The 16126-nt window shown below is 46.1% G+C and overlaps 1 protein-coding gene across 1 annotated transcript; it reads right to left on the reverse strand.

The window, feature by feature from the left end:
* Window positions 1-6991: 6991 nt before the first annotated feature.
* Window positions 6992-7583, reverse strand: LOC119328403. The gene has a single exon (XM_037601389.1). The coding sequence runs from the start codon at window positions 7581-7583 to the stop codon at window positions 7236-7238; it is 348 nt and encodes a 115-aa protein (XP_037457286.1). The 3' UTR covers window positions 6992-7235.
* Window positions 7584-16126: the final 8543 nt, after the last annotated feature.

Consider the following 16126-nt stretch of genomic DNA (forward strand, 5'->3'; position numbering starts at 1 on the left):
GACAATGTAACCAAATATGCCCATGGTGACCAGAACCACCAAGCTCACCAAAGCACCCATAGATCACTAGAAAGGAGGAGGAAATTGACCAAGTCAATAAGCTCATGTGTTTTTTTTGCCAAGTCACTCCGATGGATCAGCCATGCGTGTCAGAAATGTATCAAAGAGCACTTCATCGGTGTTTAAGGTGGAAATAATGCAGGGTGCCGGTGGTTTTACGTTGGCAAAAAGTATTTTTGTGATTTTCGCCGTGATTGAGGTAGTTTTCTGCTATGGACTCCAATGGCCATGAATCAATCCACCACGCACGTTGCTAACCATGTAAGGATCACACTTTACCCAATCCTTTTATAGATTTAACCATGTATGGATTGTTGGAAATATGAGCAATTTACCAAATGATGGTATTAACAGAAATACTAGATAGAGCATTGACTAGTATAGCAGTGATAAAGCAAGTCATGCGATTTGACAAAGAGAAGGTAAACAACAACTTCACATATGAACTGTAACTAAACACATCTAGAGCAGACAGTGTAGCAAGTTACATATATGAAGTAGAACCTAACACATGTAGGGCAGAAACTAGAGCAAAGAACTGTGACAGGACGTCTAACAGAAAGAGCATAAATATGTGCGGGACAGCAGTAGCAGAAGCACTGGACTTGGGGTCGACGTCCTCTCCAGCCATGTCGTCGATGAGGTCATCGACGTCGGGGAAGTAGTCGTCGGAGTCCGTGATGAAGAAGTCAGTAGTCGCGTGGAGCGCTCCCCAAAAACCTTATCACCCTTCTCCCGTACAAGACTCAAAGATGTGCGGTTTCGGAGGCCTACTGTCCCGACTCGTGGTGCACGCCGCAAGCCGGGATGAGGAAGACAACGGTAGCTCAGAGAATGGAACCGGTGGCGAGAGGAAGGAGAAGTTCTGGTGCGTCTCTCTGGGAGGAGCGACCTCCCTTTTATAGGCGCAAGAGAAGGAGGCGAGAGGGCAGTGACGGGAGGCGAAACGAAGAGATGGAGGCAAAGCGAATAGCCAGCAGCCGAAGGGCTGCACCGTTCGCATTCAAATTCCACTTTCGCAAAAATCTTTTCAGCTTTCGTGTGACCTTTCGTATACCCGTAGTGTGTGGCAAAAATTAGATATCGGCTCGGCTCATTCCCGCAACCCGCAACCCGCGGCGCGGCGCGTCGTGCCGAGGAGGGCGGCGGAGGAGGAGCGCGCGTGGATATCCCTCTTATTCTCATGCTCGTACAAGTGGGGAAAGAACCTCCCTTATAAGGAGGTCCAACTCCCACTAAACTAGCAATGTGGGACTAAACTTTAGTAGTATCCTTTGCCTTGCACAAATGGGCTGAGTGGACCTCTAGGATTTATTAGGAATTTCTGAAATAGTTATTGGGCTGCCCAAAATAGACTAAATTCCAGCAACCCCCCACCAGATCCTAGAGGTACACAGAAATTTGCCTTTGGTTCCAAAATACTGTTTTATATACCGATACTGCAGTGGAGACTGTTAAGTTGAACTTCCACCTAGAATTCTATGCTACACTAGTAAGCAACTTGAACAATGGACTGGGCCTTGAACTGCAAGTTTTCTGCGAATCTAGCTTCACATAAAGCCTTGACCGATACGTGGCTACCGTGGGTCTTCCCCGCGGGTGGAGCTTATGCGTCATACTCTGTGACCTTTCATGAGTTTACTAGAGAGAAGTCTACTCTCATAGATTACGACGTTTGACAATCAGACTCATATAGGTGTGTTCTTCAAAAGATGTTCTGTAGGATAACATCTCTGCTTAAATAAGCCACTTAGAACACATTAAGATATACATCAACCTGCCATGCAGATTAGGAGAGTGTTGCATCTTCATGGAGTGATATTGTAAATAGTAAGGATACTCTCCTCTCAGTTGACCAACAGCTTGTTTTCCACATCTAATTCACAGGATCTCCGATCACAAAGAATAGGTTACCACTGTGAACAACTCATATTGTGGGTCTCATACCCATCTTCCTCGATGCATTATCTATCACATTACATGATAGACCCTTAGTAAAAGGATCTGCCAGATTTTTAGACGTTTGGATATAATCCAACACAATAACTCCGGATTTTTCATTTTCCTGACAGACTTTAACCTTCTCTGAACGTGTCTTGATGACTTCATGTTATCCTTTGAGCTGCTCACTTTCGTGATCACAGTTTGATTGTCGCAGTTCATAAGGACACCCAGTACAGGTTTCTCAACAACCGGCAAGTCATTCAAGAGCCGGCGAAGCCAATCTGCTTCAACCGTAGTTGTATCTAGTGCTATGAGTTCTGCTTCCATTGTTGACCTCGTTAAGATGGTCTGCTTGCAAGACTTCCAAGAAACAGCACCACCTCCATGAGTGAATACATAACCGCTCGTGGCCTTTATCTCATCAGCATCTGAGATCCAGTTCGAGTCACTATACCCTTCAAGTACCTTTGGATGCCCTAGTGAATTCCATAATTTGCAGTGCCTTTCAAATAACGCAAAACTCTCTCTAGAGCTTTCCAAGGCACATCTCCTGGTTTTGAGACAAACCGACTCAGTTTGCTAACAGCAAAAGAGATGTCAGGTCTTGTAGCACTTGCTAAGTACATAAGCGAGCCAATAATTTAAGAATATTTCAATTGATCTCTGGCAATTCTTCGATTCTTTCGAAGTAACACACTCGCATCATATGGTGTTGGAGAGGACTTACAGTCACTATAGCCAAAGTGACTCAAGATCTTTTCCACATAGTGAGATTGAAGCAAAGTAATCCCACCATCATCGTCTCTCGACAACTTGATGTTCAGAATGACATCAGCCACTCCTAAATCCTTCATCTCAAAACAACGAGATAGGAAATCCTTGACATCCTTAATAACATTCAGATTTGTTCCAAAAATCAGTATGTCATCAACATACAAGAACAGGATAACTCCCTCGCCCCCACCATGGCGATAGTACACACATTTCAGCTTCGTTCACAACAAGGCCTGCAGCTGTTAAAGTTCTTTCAAACTTCTCATGCCACAGTTTGGGTGCTTGCTTAAGTCCGTACAAAGACTTCAGCAACTTGCACACTTTCCCTTCTTGACCATCTAGTACAAACCCATCTGGTTGTTCCATATAAATTTCCTCGTCCAACTCTCCATTTAGAAAAGCAGTCTTAACATCCATTTGATGAACGAGAAGACCATGCGAGGCAGCTAGTGAAAGTAGAACTCGAATAGTGGTCAGTCGAGCCACAAGTGAGTAAGTATCAAAGAAGTCTTCATCTTCCTTTTGGGTATAACCCTTAGCCACGAGCCGAGCCTTGTACTTTTCAATATTACCATCAGGCCTAAGCTTCTTCTTGAATACCCATTTGCATCCTATAGGTTTGCACCCATAAGGACGATCAGTTATCTCCCAGATTTCATTCGCCAAGATGGAATCCATCTCGCTACGAATCGCTTCCTTCCAGTAGTCAGCATCTTCAGATGCATAGGCCTCTGAAATAGAACTGGGAGTGTCATCTATGAGATACACAAGAAAATCATCACCAAAGGACTCTGCAGCCCTCTGTCTCTTGCTCCTAGTAGGAACTTCATTGTTCTCCTCTAAAGGACTTTCAAAGTGTTCCATCAAAATGGCAGGTTCGGTAATTGTAACTGGTTCCTGATTCGATGAACTAGGCATCTCCTGATTAGATGAGGTAGCCATATCCTTCATGGGAAAGATATCTTCAAAGAAAGTCGCATCATTCGACTCCATGATTGTACCGACATGTATGTCAGGTACCTCAGATTTTACAACCAAGAATCTATAGCCAATGCTATGAAAAGCATATCCCAGAAAACACAATCCACAGTCTTTGGTCCAAGTTTCCGCTTCTTTGGAATTGGAACATTGACTTTCGCCAAACAACCCCATGTTCGTAGATAAGAGAGTTTTAACCTTTTCTTCTCCCATTCCTCGAATGGAGTTATCTCTTTGTTCTTTGTGGGAACTCGGTTTAGGACATGACATGCAGTCAATATCGCCTCCCCCCATCATGCCTTGGAGAGACCCGAAGTATCTAACATGGCGTTAACCAAATCTGTTAGAGTACGGTTCTTTCTTTCGGCCACCCATTTGACTGAGGTGAATAGGGAGGCGTCCTCTCATGGATTATACCATGTTCCGCACAAAAAGCATCAAATTCATTGGAAAAATACTCTCCACCACGGTCGGACCTAAGTCTCTTGATTTTCCGATCAAGTTGGTTTTCCACTTCAGCTTTATAGATCTTGAAAAAGTTCAAAGCCTCATCCTTAGATTTCAGAAGATACACACGGCAGTATCTAGTGGAGTCATCAATTAACGTCATGAAATATTTCTTTCCACCTTTTGTCAAAACACCATTCATTTCACATAGATCTGAATGTATGAGCTCTAGTGGTGCAAGATTTCTCGTTTCCGCAGTCGTATGAGACTTACGAGGTTGCTTAGCTTGCACATACACTTGACACTTAGATCCCTTGACAGTGGTGAAACTAGGGATTAAGTTCAACTTCGCTAGTCGCGATATGCAACCAAAATTAACATGACAAAGTCGTGAATGCCACACATTGGATTCACTATTGTTGCAAATATGATTAACAACTTTATTACAAACGTCTGATAAGGATAAACGAAACAGGCCTCCTGACTCATAGCCTTTACCAACAAAGGTTCCATACTTGGATATTACAAATTTATTCGACTCAAAGACAAGCTTGTAGCCATCTCTACACAGAAGAGATCCGCTAACAAGATTTTTATTGACGGAGGGGATATAATGTACGTTCTTCAGCCGCACGACCTTCCCCGAAGTAAACTTCAGATCGACCATGCCAACACCACAAACAGAAGCACTTAAACCGTTTCCCATCAGCACGGTTGAAGTCCCTGTGATCTGATAAGACGAAAACATGAAAATATCACCGCATACATGCGCATTAGCACCCGTGTCAATCAACCAGTCAGGAGAATGACATACTGAAAGAATAGTAGGAAATATACCATATCCAGCATCCTTCATGTCAGTGTCTCCAATGACAACATTAGCGGTCTTGCCGCCTTTCCCAGGATGACGCTTGTCAAAGCGATTATGGCAACTAGGAGCCCAATGATCAGGATCCCCACACACATGACAAGCACCTTTCTTCTTGCCATTCTTCTTCTTGAAGTTCGTGTGTTGCACAACCTTGTTCTTCCCATCAAACTTTGCTTTACCATCAAACTTGCCCTTGTTCTTGAACTTGTGGGGCTGGAAGTTCTGCTTCTGTACCACATTGGCACTAGATCCTCCCTCAATACCTCGAGCATGTGTGTCCTTTGCTCTCGCCTTTTCTTCCACATCAAGAGTGCCAATGAGATCCGGAACGGAAAACTCCTGCCTCTTATGCTTCAGTAAGGTAGCAAAGTTCCTCCACGAAGGAGGAAGCTTCGTGATGATACCTCCGACAACAAATTTGTCAGGTAGCATACAACTGAAGTGCTCAAGTTCTCTAGCAAATGACTGTATCTCATGAGCTTGCTCAACCACGGAGCGCTCTTCAGTCATCCTGTAATCATAGAATTGCTCCATGATGTGCAGCTCAGTGCCAGCATCCGAGACCCCAAACTTGGCCTCAAGTGCATCCCACATATCTTTTCCATTATCAATTGACGCATAAGCATCAACTATGTTCTCACCAAGAACACTCAAGAGAGCAGCCTTAAACAGAGTATCCATTTTCTGAAAGGCTTGTGCCTGTTGAGCATCAAGCTCCCCTTCAGGTTTGCCAAGAGTGGCGTCATAGCAACTCATGGTTTGATACCATAAGACTGCTCTCACGCACCACCTCTTATAGTGGATACCCTCAAACATAGGAGGTCTCATGGAAGCAACAAAACCACTTGGTGTAAATTGCCTATAATAAGATTTTTGGATTGTTGGAAATATGAGCAATTTACCAAATGATTTTATTATACTAGATAGAGCACGACTAGTATAGCAGTGATAAAGCAAGTCATGCGATTTGACAAAGAGAAGGTAAACAACAACTTCACATATGAACTGTAACTAAACACATCTAGAGCAGACAGTGTAGCAAGTTGCATATATGAAGTAGAACCTAACACATGTAGGGCAGAAACTAGAGCAAAGAACTGTGACAGGACGTCTAACAGAAAGAGCATAAATATGTACGGGACAGCAGCAGCAGAAGCACTGGACTTGGGGTCGACGTCCTCTCCAGCCATGTCGTCGATGAGGTTGTCGACGTCGGGGAAGAAGTCGTCGTCGGGGAAGTAGTCGTCGGAGTCCGTGATGAAGAAGTTAGTAGTCGCGCGGAGCGCTCCCCAAAGACCTTATCACCCTTCTCCCGTACAGGACTCAAAGAGGTGCAATTTCGGAGACCTACTGTCCCGACTCGTGGTGCACGCCGCAAGCCAGGATGAGGAAGACAGCGGTAGCTCAGAGAATGGAACCGGTGGCGGGAGGAAGGAGAAGTTCTGGTGCGTCTCTCTTGGAGGAGCGACCTCCCTTTTATAGGCGCAAGAGAAGGAGGTGAGAGGGCAGTGACGGGAGGCGAAACGAAGAGACGGAGGCGAAGCGAACAGCCGGCAGCCGAAGGGCGGCACCGTTCGCATTCAAACTCCACTTTCACAAAAAAAACAGCTTCCGTGTGACCTTTCGTATACCCGTAGTGCGTGACAAAAATTAGATATCGGCTCGGCTCATCCCCGCAACCCGCGGCGCGGCGCGTCGCGCCGAGGCGGGCGGCGAAGGAGGAGCGCGCGTGGATATCCCTCTAATTCTCGTGCTCGTACAAGTGGGAAAGAACCTCCCTTATAAAGAGGTCCAACTCCCACTAAACTAGCAATGTGGGACTAAACTTTAGTAGTATCCCTTGCCTTGCACAAATGGACTGAGTGGGCCTCTAGGATTTATTAGAAATTTTTGAAATAGTTATTGGACTGCCCAAAATAGACTAAATTCCTGGATCACACTTTATCAAATCCAGTTATTAGATTACAGAACATATTTGCCAATCCACTCACTACCTACTTATACTTACTTAACAACAAATTAGCTGAAGAATTAAACAACAAAATGCAAGTCCAAGGAGCACCGGTCGACCCGCCACCGGCCAGTCCAACAAACAAAACCAAAAAACCATGCGGCGCCACGCGCACGTGATCGATCATGCCGGACCGGCCGGGCGATCAGATCAGTGGCCGAGAACGACAAGCTCGTCGTCGTCGGACTGGTCGGGGTCTTTGGGCTTGTCGGGGTCGCTGTAGTCGTCGTCGCTGTCGCCGGAGTCACCCGCGGCGGTCGGCGCCCTCACCTTCACATTGAACAGCCCCTCCTCCTCCTGGTTCTCCGGGTCGCGCAGCGCGCCCACGCGGCACGGCGTGGCGGCGCCCGGAGCGCAGTTGGGCTTCTGGGCCGGCGACGACGACGACGTCGGCTGCGACTGCGCCTCGCTCTCCTGCGCGTCCGCCGAGCGCAGCGCCAGCGTCAGCGCGCACGCCAGCGCCGCCACCACCAGCCATGTGCGCACGGTCGCCGCCATGGGTGCGCCTCGACGTTGAGCAATGTACTTGATTTCTCAGAAGAGGTACGAGGATTGTAGTCGATCGTGCGCACGATCGGTCGAGAGGGAAATTAATCGAGCTGGACGACGACTGCGGTGAGGAATTAAGGAAAGGTTTGCGTGCAGCTCTGCGTTTTTCGCGGCTTGCATGGCGGAGCTAAATCGAGCTAGCCGGGGCCTAGCCTTGAGGAGACACCCCAAAACGGCTCCTTTTCTTGCCATTTCTTCTGGGTGGTCACCCGGGTTCTTCTTTCCAAAGGTGTGGAATAAACGAGCGGTCCTTGCGAACGTTCGCCAGGGGGCAATACTTGCGAACACGCTCTCTCTAGTCGAATTCGTTGCAGGAATCTTGGCGCGGGGACAGGAGACACGTCAGATTTATTAACTTGTTCGCTGCGAGTACAAAACCAAGCGAATGCTTTACTAGTCAAAACACTACCCGCACACCACACTGGCGCAGGGACAGGAGGCCATAGTTCGAATTCTGGTCCCTCCTTTTTTTTCTTCTCTTTTTGCAAGATGGCAAGATATGTTCCTTTCTGCTTAGGCACATGGCAATTTTTCTAAAAGAATTAACAGGGCAGTTTATTACTCCCTCCGTTCCGAATTACTTGTCGCAGGTATGAATGTATCTAGATGTATTTTAGTTCTAGATACATTCATTTCTTCGACGAGTAATTTAAAACGGAGGAAGTATAATTTTTTGAACTATGTCACATGGCAAATTTAAACATTTTTTTTCCTAATGTCCCACAAGTCAAGTTTGCTTTTGTACATGGCAGTTCTTTTTTTGCGGGAGAAACAAACTTGTATTACTCATCATGGACAATCTCCAAAGTCTCCACAGGATCGGACCCTAGCCAAGTCATAGTCCGACCTTCATCTCTAGCAAACCTCGCTAAACTATCACTAGCTTTATTCTGAGAACGGGAGATATGAGTAATGCAAGTTTGTCTAAGGCGCATTAAGAATCTAATCTTGTTAACCAACGGAGCGTACACTGAACGATCCACCTCGTTGCATAAAATCATGGACACAGCCAAGCTCGAGTCCATCTCGACGACGATCGGCGAATCAGTCCGCTGAATCGCAAGTGATAAGCCTTGCATACATGCGCCCAGCTCCGCCTCTAATGCGTCTCTGCAAGAGAATAACGGCCTACAGGCAGAAAATATGATTGTTCCCCTGTTATTGCGTAGTATCATTCCGGCGCCTGCGGTTTCGCTCGACACGTATGAACCGTCAGCATTCAGTTTACTCCATCCTTGATCAGGCGGTCTCCAAACTAGACTAGCACTGGCCGATACTGTCGGTCTGGAAGAAACATGCAACCGGTCATACGAAATGACAGTTTTACCTTTGGCCGGATCCATGTCTTTATTCAGCTTGATGCCAATCAAAGCATCCAAATAATTCTGCAGAAATCTGATGGAGACCTCCATTAGCGGGGCTGGTTTATGATGGACTATCTCATTACGGACATACCAGTTTCTCCAAAATATCAACAGCAACATACTTCGTTCAACATCACTTTTATTATTAAAAGGATGGCATTTGTCTTATTAAAAGGTTGTCATTTTTTAATAATTTTCACACCTCAAGTTTATTTTTGTACATTCCATTATATAATTAATAATGTGTATATTTACTAATAACTGGATGACAATTTATCATTGAGAGGATTGCGTTTTTTAATGGCATGGTAGTTTTATTATGAAGCACATGGCATTTTTATCAATAGAATGACATTTTTACTATAGGATGTCATTTTTAATGTTTGGAGGATGGCATTTTTAATGGCATGGTAGTCTTTATTGTGGGCTTATTTAGATAAGACTTTTTTTATCTAGAGGATGGCAGTTTTATAAAGCAGCATGACAATTTTCACATTTTCAGAGCATGGCATTTATAAATTTGGGAATGTCTAGGCCACATCTAGATGTGCCCTACTTATTGCACATCTAAGTGAGTGAATTAAGCATAAAGAGAAAAAAAGCAAAAGAAAATATCCACACGAATCTCAACGTAAGATCAATGATATAGGACTTAGACGTGCAATACTTATGGCATATCTAAATGTGATTTAGCAAAACTGTATAAATTTTTGTGTACGTTTTAGTTTATTGAATTTTTTATTCAGAGGATGGCAGTTTAAAAGCTTAGCATGGTTCTCAGCGGCTAAATTTCGTGTTTTGACCTTTTTCTAAAACCTATTCGAGATCTGACCCTAGTTTGAAAAAAAAAATCAAGATCTGACCCTACCGCCAGGGACCATGACGGTAGGGTATAACAGCCTACCTCCAAGCACCCTGACAGTAGGGTTGCATGTCCTATCGCCAAACCCGCCTAAGTATTAAACACAGTACATGCTCGTGCCTACCGCCAAGCACTTTGGCGGTAGGGTTGTGCAGGCTACCGCCAACCCGTTTGGCGATAGGGATGTTTCCTACCGCCAAAGTTCCTGGCGGTAGACTGTTAGACCCTACCGCCATGGACTCTGGCGGTAGCAAAAGGGTCAGATCTCGAATTTTTTTCAATTTAGGGTCAGATCTCGAATAGGTTTCGAAAAAGGGTCAAAACACGAAATTTTGCCGTTCCCAGCTATTCCTCAAAAAAAAAAAAACTGATGTTCCCAGCTATTGGGGTCTGTAGGTATCAAGGAGATGGAAGCGGTAGTAGTTTGAACTAGTGCAATTCCTCATGAAGGGAGATCATACCACACGGAATGCTCACCATTAAATTCGCTTCTATCTTATGAACCTGGCCATTGAAGTTTGGTTTGGTTTCTCCAGCCTCCTGACCAGGGTGTTGTACCTGTTACGGTGATCATTTTTCCTAACCCAAACTTCGTTTCACAAAAGAAGATTCAGATTTTAATACTAGTCTTCTTAATGACTAGGACCTAGACTCAGATTTTGCCCAGGGCCGCCAAATTCTCAGGTACGGCCCTGAAGAAGAAGAAGAAGAAGAAGAAGAAGAAGAAGAATAAACGTACAATCCTGGGTTGCAAGTTGCCACCAATCCCGACTAGCTTCCTTGGGCCAGTACGTAAGCAACGTAGCACGCAAACCGGCCGTGGGCACGCACACGACTACGACGACTCCGATCAAGACGAGACACGATCCTAACTGCACAATAAGCCCGCGATTGCGATACGGAACCAACCAGTCTCTGCCTCTCATGCCCGGCCGGCCGGTCGTCGACCGGCCGTACTGCAGCGCCAACCGTGTGCCGTGCATGGGCGAGGTCCCGGACCCTTTCATTCTCCCCGGAAATACGTGCGCGAGGTCCCCGTTATGGGGTGGCCGGATCGAGATACGTACGTCGATCGCGGCTAGTAAAGCTTGTTCGAGCCTCGTCGGCTTAGCTCTTCTGGTCGTTGGCGGGCTCCGGGGGGCAACCGTGCGGCTCCGCGTCGTTGCCAGAATTGAAGGCCCATGCAGCTGGCGGGGCGGTGCGTGCATGGAGAGTTATGGCATCCGTCGCCGGCCGCGCGGGCCGGAGAGCGACCGCGGAGAGGCGTCCGGGGCAGGAGCCACGCCTAGCGGCCTCCGTCGTCACCTAGAGATGCGATCATGCAGAATGCGTTTGCATGCATGCACATGCGGTGCTGATTGCGATCGCGGCTCGTCTCCTCGAGGTTGTGGTGTCGTTGTCGTCGGAGAGTTCGTAACCGGCTGTTCCTTCCCACTATCATGAATTTACGATGCAATACTTGTTGCCGCCTTCTGCATTCTCTGGTGGCGTGTCGTGAGTAGAGATTGTAGCCGCCTTTATGCCTCTATCTCACCCGAGAAAACCTTGTTGAAACCCAGGAGATCATATAAGCAACTACTCCCTCCTTTTCGGTTTATAAGGCTCAATTTAAAAATCTCATCAACCAAGATAGGTGGTGAGTGGTGGAATATTTTTTATAGTTTGTAAAAACACCCAACTAATGCTCTTGTTTTTCTCAAAAAAATATGTTTATCAATGCATTAATTGCAATGCATGCATGCATAGATTACATGTATTGATCAATTTTCTCTTAATACTTGCATGCAATGATTTAATTTACCTTGGAATCTGAACATGTGATGGGAAACAATAAAATTAAGCCTTATAAAATGGAAAAACTAATATTCCCTCTGTTTTTATTTACTCCGCATATTAGAGTTGACTAAAGTCAAACTTCATAAAGTTTGACCAAGATTATAGAAAAGAATACACATATTTACCATAACAAATCTATATGATGCGAAAGTACATTCAATAAGGAATTTAATGGTGTTGATTTGTTATTGTATATGTTAATATTTTTGTCTATAAACTTTGTCAAAGTTTACAAAGCTTGACTTTGACCAAAGCTAATATACGGAGTAAATAAAAACGGAGGGAGTATTTTAAGATAAGCCCTATAAACCGGAAAGGATGGAGTATCAGAAAAGTCGTCATTATAGACCAGAAGACAGCGGCGATCACGCAACAAAGATTACCATCCTGGAGAAGGTAGCCCCGACGAGGACCAAGCAATAATCCTAACTTCAGCTAGACAGAGGAGTCACAAACCTCACAAGTTCCCAAAGGAGTTCTATTTGGTTAAGCTTCATTGAACAAATGCTGATTCGGAGAGCAAAAGCACGTTGCACGCTGCCCCCTCCATAGGACACGGCAGCCATGGGCGAACGCTAACAATGGCATACATAATGACCGGCAACCGACACCATCCTCCAACTTGTCGAAGCCCCTCCAAGAAAGCCCATTGACATGTAGAAAGCCATGGAAAAGTTATTTCCATGGCTACCACTACCCCAACTTCACCGGTGACAAAGAAGTTGAAGCACCTACAAAGCCCGAACTGGACACAAAGATCCCCAACCCCCACCCCCACCCACCTGCAGTCATATTAACCGGCAGGAGGCAGATGAACACACGGCGGCACGACAGGTTGAAAAATAAGATGATGTAAATTAAATTGTGGACAATACCTAATTCATGCAACACATACAGTACATGATCATTACTACTCTCGGTTGGATTTGTTCTTTTTATTTTATTTCTCACTACATAAGTTAAATTTCATCAAGACCATACCAATGCACTATTAATTAAAAATAGTTTCCCATGTCTAAGGCCTACAAGAGCCTAGATGTAAGGTGGAGTGCTGAAATATATTGCTCATCCTTCTCCGTCAGTTCGACCTTGAGATGGACTGGCTAGTGCATGGACCAACGGTGATTGAGTCACCACCGGCGAACAATTCCTGACGGGTCGTCAACAATCATAGGCTTCTTCCCCACTATACATTGGGCCCCGGTGGCATCTTCTATCTTTCTTCTTTTCTCTATGATACACATATTATATATTTCTGTTTACTACCTTGTTTTCAAATAGGTGGCATATAAATTCAGTTAAAGTCAACTATTTCTAAGTTTGAGCAAGTATTTATAACATAGTGGGGTATTGGAAATAACATATTGGGGTTCCTTTAAAGTTAGAAGAATTTAAAGGGAAGAAAGTGAAGCCCCTGTATAAAACTACAGGGTAGAAGTTTCTAGGATTCACCTGGATTTGCTATAACAAAGTAAAATGTTCTCCCGAGTAAAAAAAGGCAAAAAAGTGCTCTACCTGCATCATAGCCCGAAGGAGACAGGCACTTAACGATAGCTAACTGTTAAAGGCCTGTTCGGCTTTCCGCCAGCTCCGCGGATCTGTGGAGCGCATATTTTCCAACTTAACTATTTCAGCCTGCAGCTCCGCCAGCTGAGTCGGAAGCGGAGGGGCTCCGAACACTCCCTAAGTCGTTGTGATCTGGCCTCCTGGCTCCTGCAACATGTGGCATGTATCATGCCGTGCGTATATGTGGGCCAATGGGCCATGGGTATCTGTAAATGTAGCCCTTATTGTTATTGTTAGATACTGCGGAGAGCAGAAGAGTTTGACGTGTGCAATTTTATTCATGAGAGTAGAAGTCGAAATTTTGAAGCAGAGAGTTTAACTAATTTTTTGTTATCTCTGGCGTCGGGTGGACATGTCTGGCTGTTGCATCCACATGATACAATTTCTTTGGACCTCCATGATCAATAAAGCAGCGCCGTTTCCCCCCAAAGAGTATACCGCAGAGATCAGCTATGGATTTTTGTATTATTAGATAGATACTCGCTCCGTCTAGAATATTTGTTGGGGAAATGGATATAAATAGATGTATTTAGAACTAAAATATATATAGATACATTCATCTTATCCATTTTTCTGATAAGTATTTTCGGACGAAGGGAATATTATGAATGCTTTCTTTCTGGTAACTACACCCGTACAGTGGTGACACGGACGGCGACCTAATCTTCAACGCTTCCGGCTCCGTCGCGTGCTCCTTCCCCTCGCTGCCGCCGGAGGCCATGGCCGGGGGAAGCCTGTGCGGTGGTGGCGATGGCGGGGCCTTGTTCTCATAGCGTGATGCGGCTGGTTTCTCTGAGCGGCGGCTGATGGTAGCATAGTCGTGGTGGGCGGCTGGCGACGACCGTCAGATTTCGGACGGCGGCAGTTGCGGCGCTCTCCGTCAACCTGAACCAGCAGATCCTGGTGATTGGTGCCATCTCCTTGTCCCTGTGCGTGATCTAGATGGATCCGTTGTTCCAATCGCTTTTGGACTCTGCACAAGGACTGAAGAACACACATGTTGTGCTGCATGATATGCCGTCTGCTCCACTGCTTCCATCCCCGATCCACCATGGCTCGGGCGACATGCTGCTTGCGGATGGGCTGAAGGATGCTTGGCAGGGGCTACGGCGCAGCTGCAACAATGGCGACCATTTGAAGAGGTGTTTATCGAGCAGGATCGGCATGACCGTTGAAGGATATGATTTGCCGGGTCTGGCTTCTCCAACTTCGGTGGCTGTGGCGGCAAGATGACCACGCTGAACTGCGGCGACGACTCGCTACGGATTGCGGGGCCACCGAAAGATCTTCGTGAGGGTTCCCCTCTTCAGATTCGATGGTTGTCTTCGACAGTGTCATGCAATCTACAGATGACGGTTTGACGCAAAGGTATGGTTGTGCAGCGGCGGCAGTCGGCTAGCCCAGTGCATGTAGCTGCTGGGATCGTGGAAAAGTGGTGACGACAACGCATGATTGACTTCGATGAGCACCGGGGTGAAAACCTAGGTTTGACCCAGGTTAGATATAACTGACAATGACGATGTTTTGCATCGTTACCTTGTTGAAAGCATTGCTCGGATATGTTCGAATTGGTTCTTCAGGGTGAAAAGCTAGAATCTGCCCATTGGTGGTTGGATCTGGTGACATCGGCACTTGAGGGCCGCTCCCTTCTTGAAGGCGTCGCAGGTGAAGAACCTCGTTGGTGGTTGGATCTGATGACATCGGCACTTGAGGGCCGCCCCCTTCTTGAAGGCGTTGCTGTTGAAGAACCTCGTTGTCTTTATGATGTCATGAGATGATTGGTGCGGATATGGTCAAAGTTGTAGTTTGTCGATCATGAATTTGATAACTTTAGGTTTTTTCTTTCTTTTACTCGTTTAGGCATAGTTTTGGTTTTACATGACTTTGCTATTTGCCAGCGTGTTTTTATGTGTGTGAGCTCGTGTCATCTGTGTGCATACTAGGTATGCAGAGGCCGAATGTATATTTATTGTGTTTGTATCCCCTTGATGCTTCTTTTTGAGTTAAATAAAATCCATCATTTATTGAAAGAAAATACCCGTACAGTGGTAGGGCAGTGAGCATAATGGAATCCAGACATGCCAACTGTCCAGGGACAGCTTATCCATTTTCAGTATATTACTAACACTGCCTGAGCGACTAGCCATTTCTGTAGCTACATAGAGAATCAACCCAGACAGTCTAGCAGAAGGACACCTTACCCAGACCCTTGCCATTTATGTTTTCTGAAACAAAGTGTACGCATACAGTTCTGAGGTTTAGTCGTGAGAGATTGAGCTATTTGTGCAAACCATGAAAACAAATTTGGGTTGGACACGCCAATCAATTAATGTGGCCCAGCATTATGGATCAGTTGGGCAGTGGATAGTACACACTGAATAACGTGACAGTGCGACGATCGTTATTCCTTTTCTTGAAAAAGGCCAACTGACAACGATCTCAGGCCAACTCCACCACGCGACTCTATCTTGTCCGTCCCCGTCCGTTTAAGGTAAAAAGGACAAACGAGACGACCCAACACACGACCCCATCTGTAAAAAGTGTCCGCTTCTGGTCCGTCTCGCCCCATCCTGGGAGCAAACTTGAGCTCGATTTGCGTCTGAAGCGGACATTTTGAGCTGCGTCCTCGTCCGTCCTCGTCCGGCCTCGTCCGCTTGCATGTGACCCCGGGCCCGCCTGTCAATGAAACAAAAAGAGCCCCACCTACCCACCCATCCCTTTCTCTCTCCTTTTCTCTGTCCTCGCTTGACACGCAGTTCGGCGGCCGGGCATGGCCGTGCGCAGGCAAGCAGGCGGGGCCCTGGCGTGAGCGTGGCGGCGTAGGCTCGCAGCCGGGAGGTGCGCGGCACCGGCAGGGTCGCGCG

Source organism: Triticum dicoccoides, chromosome 7A (assembly GCF_002162155.2).
Source record: "Triticum dicoccoides isolate Atlit2015 ecotype Zavitan chromosome 7A, WEW_v2.0, whole genome shotgun sequence".
Classification (NCBI taxonomy): Eukaryota; Viridiplantae; Streptophyta; class Magnoliopsida; order Poales; family Poaceae; genus Triticum; species Triticum dicoccoides.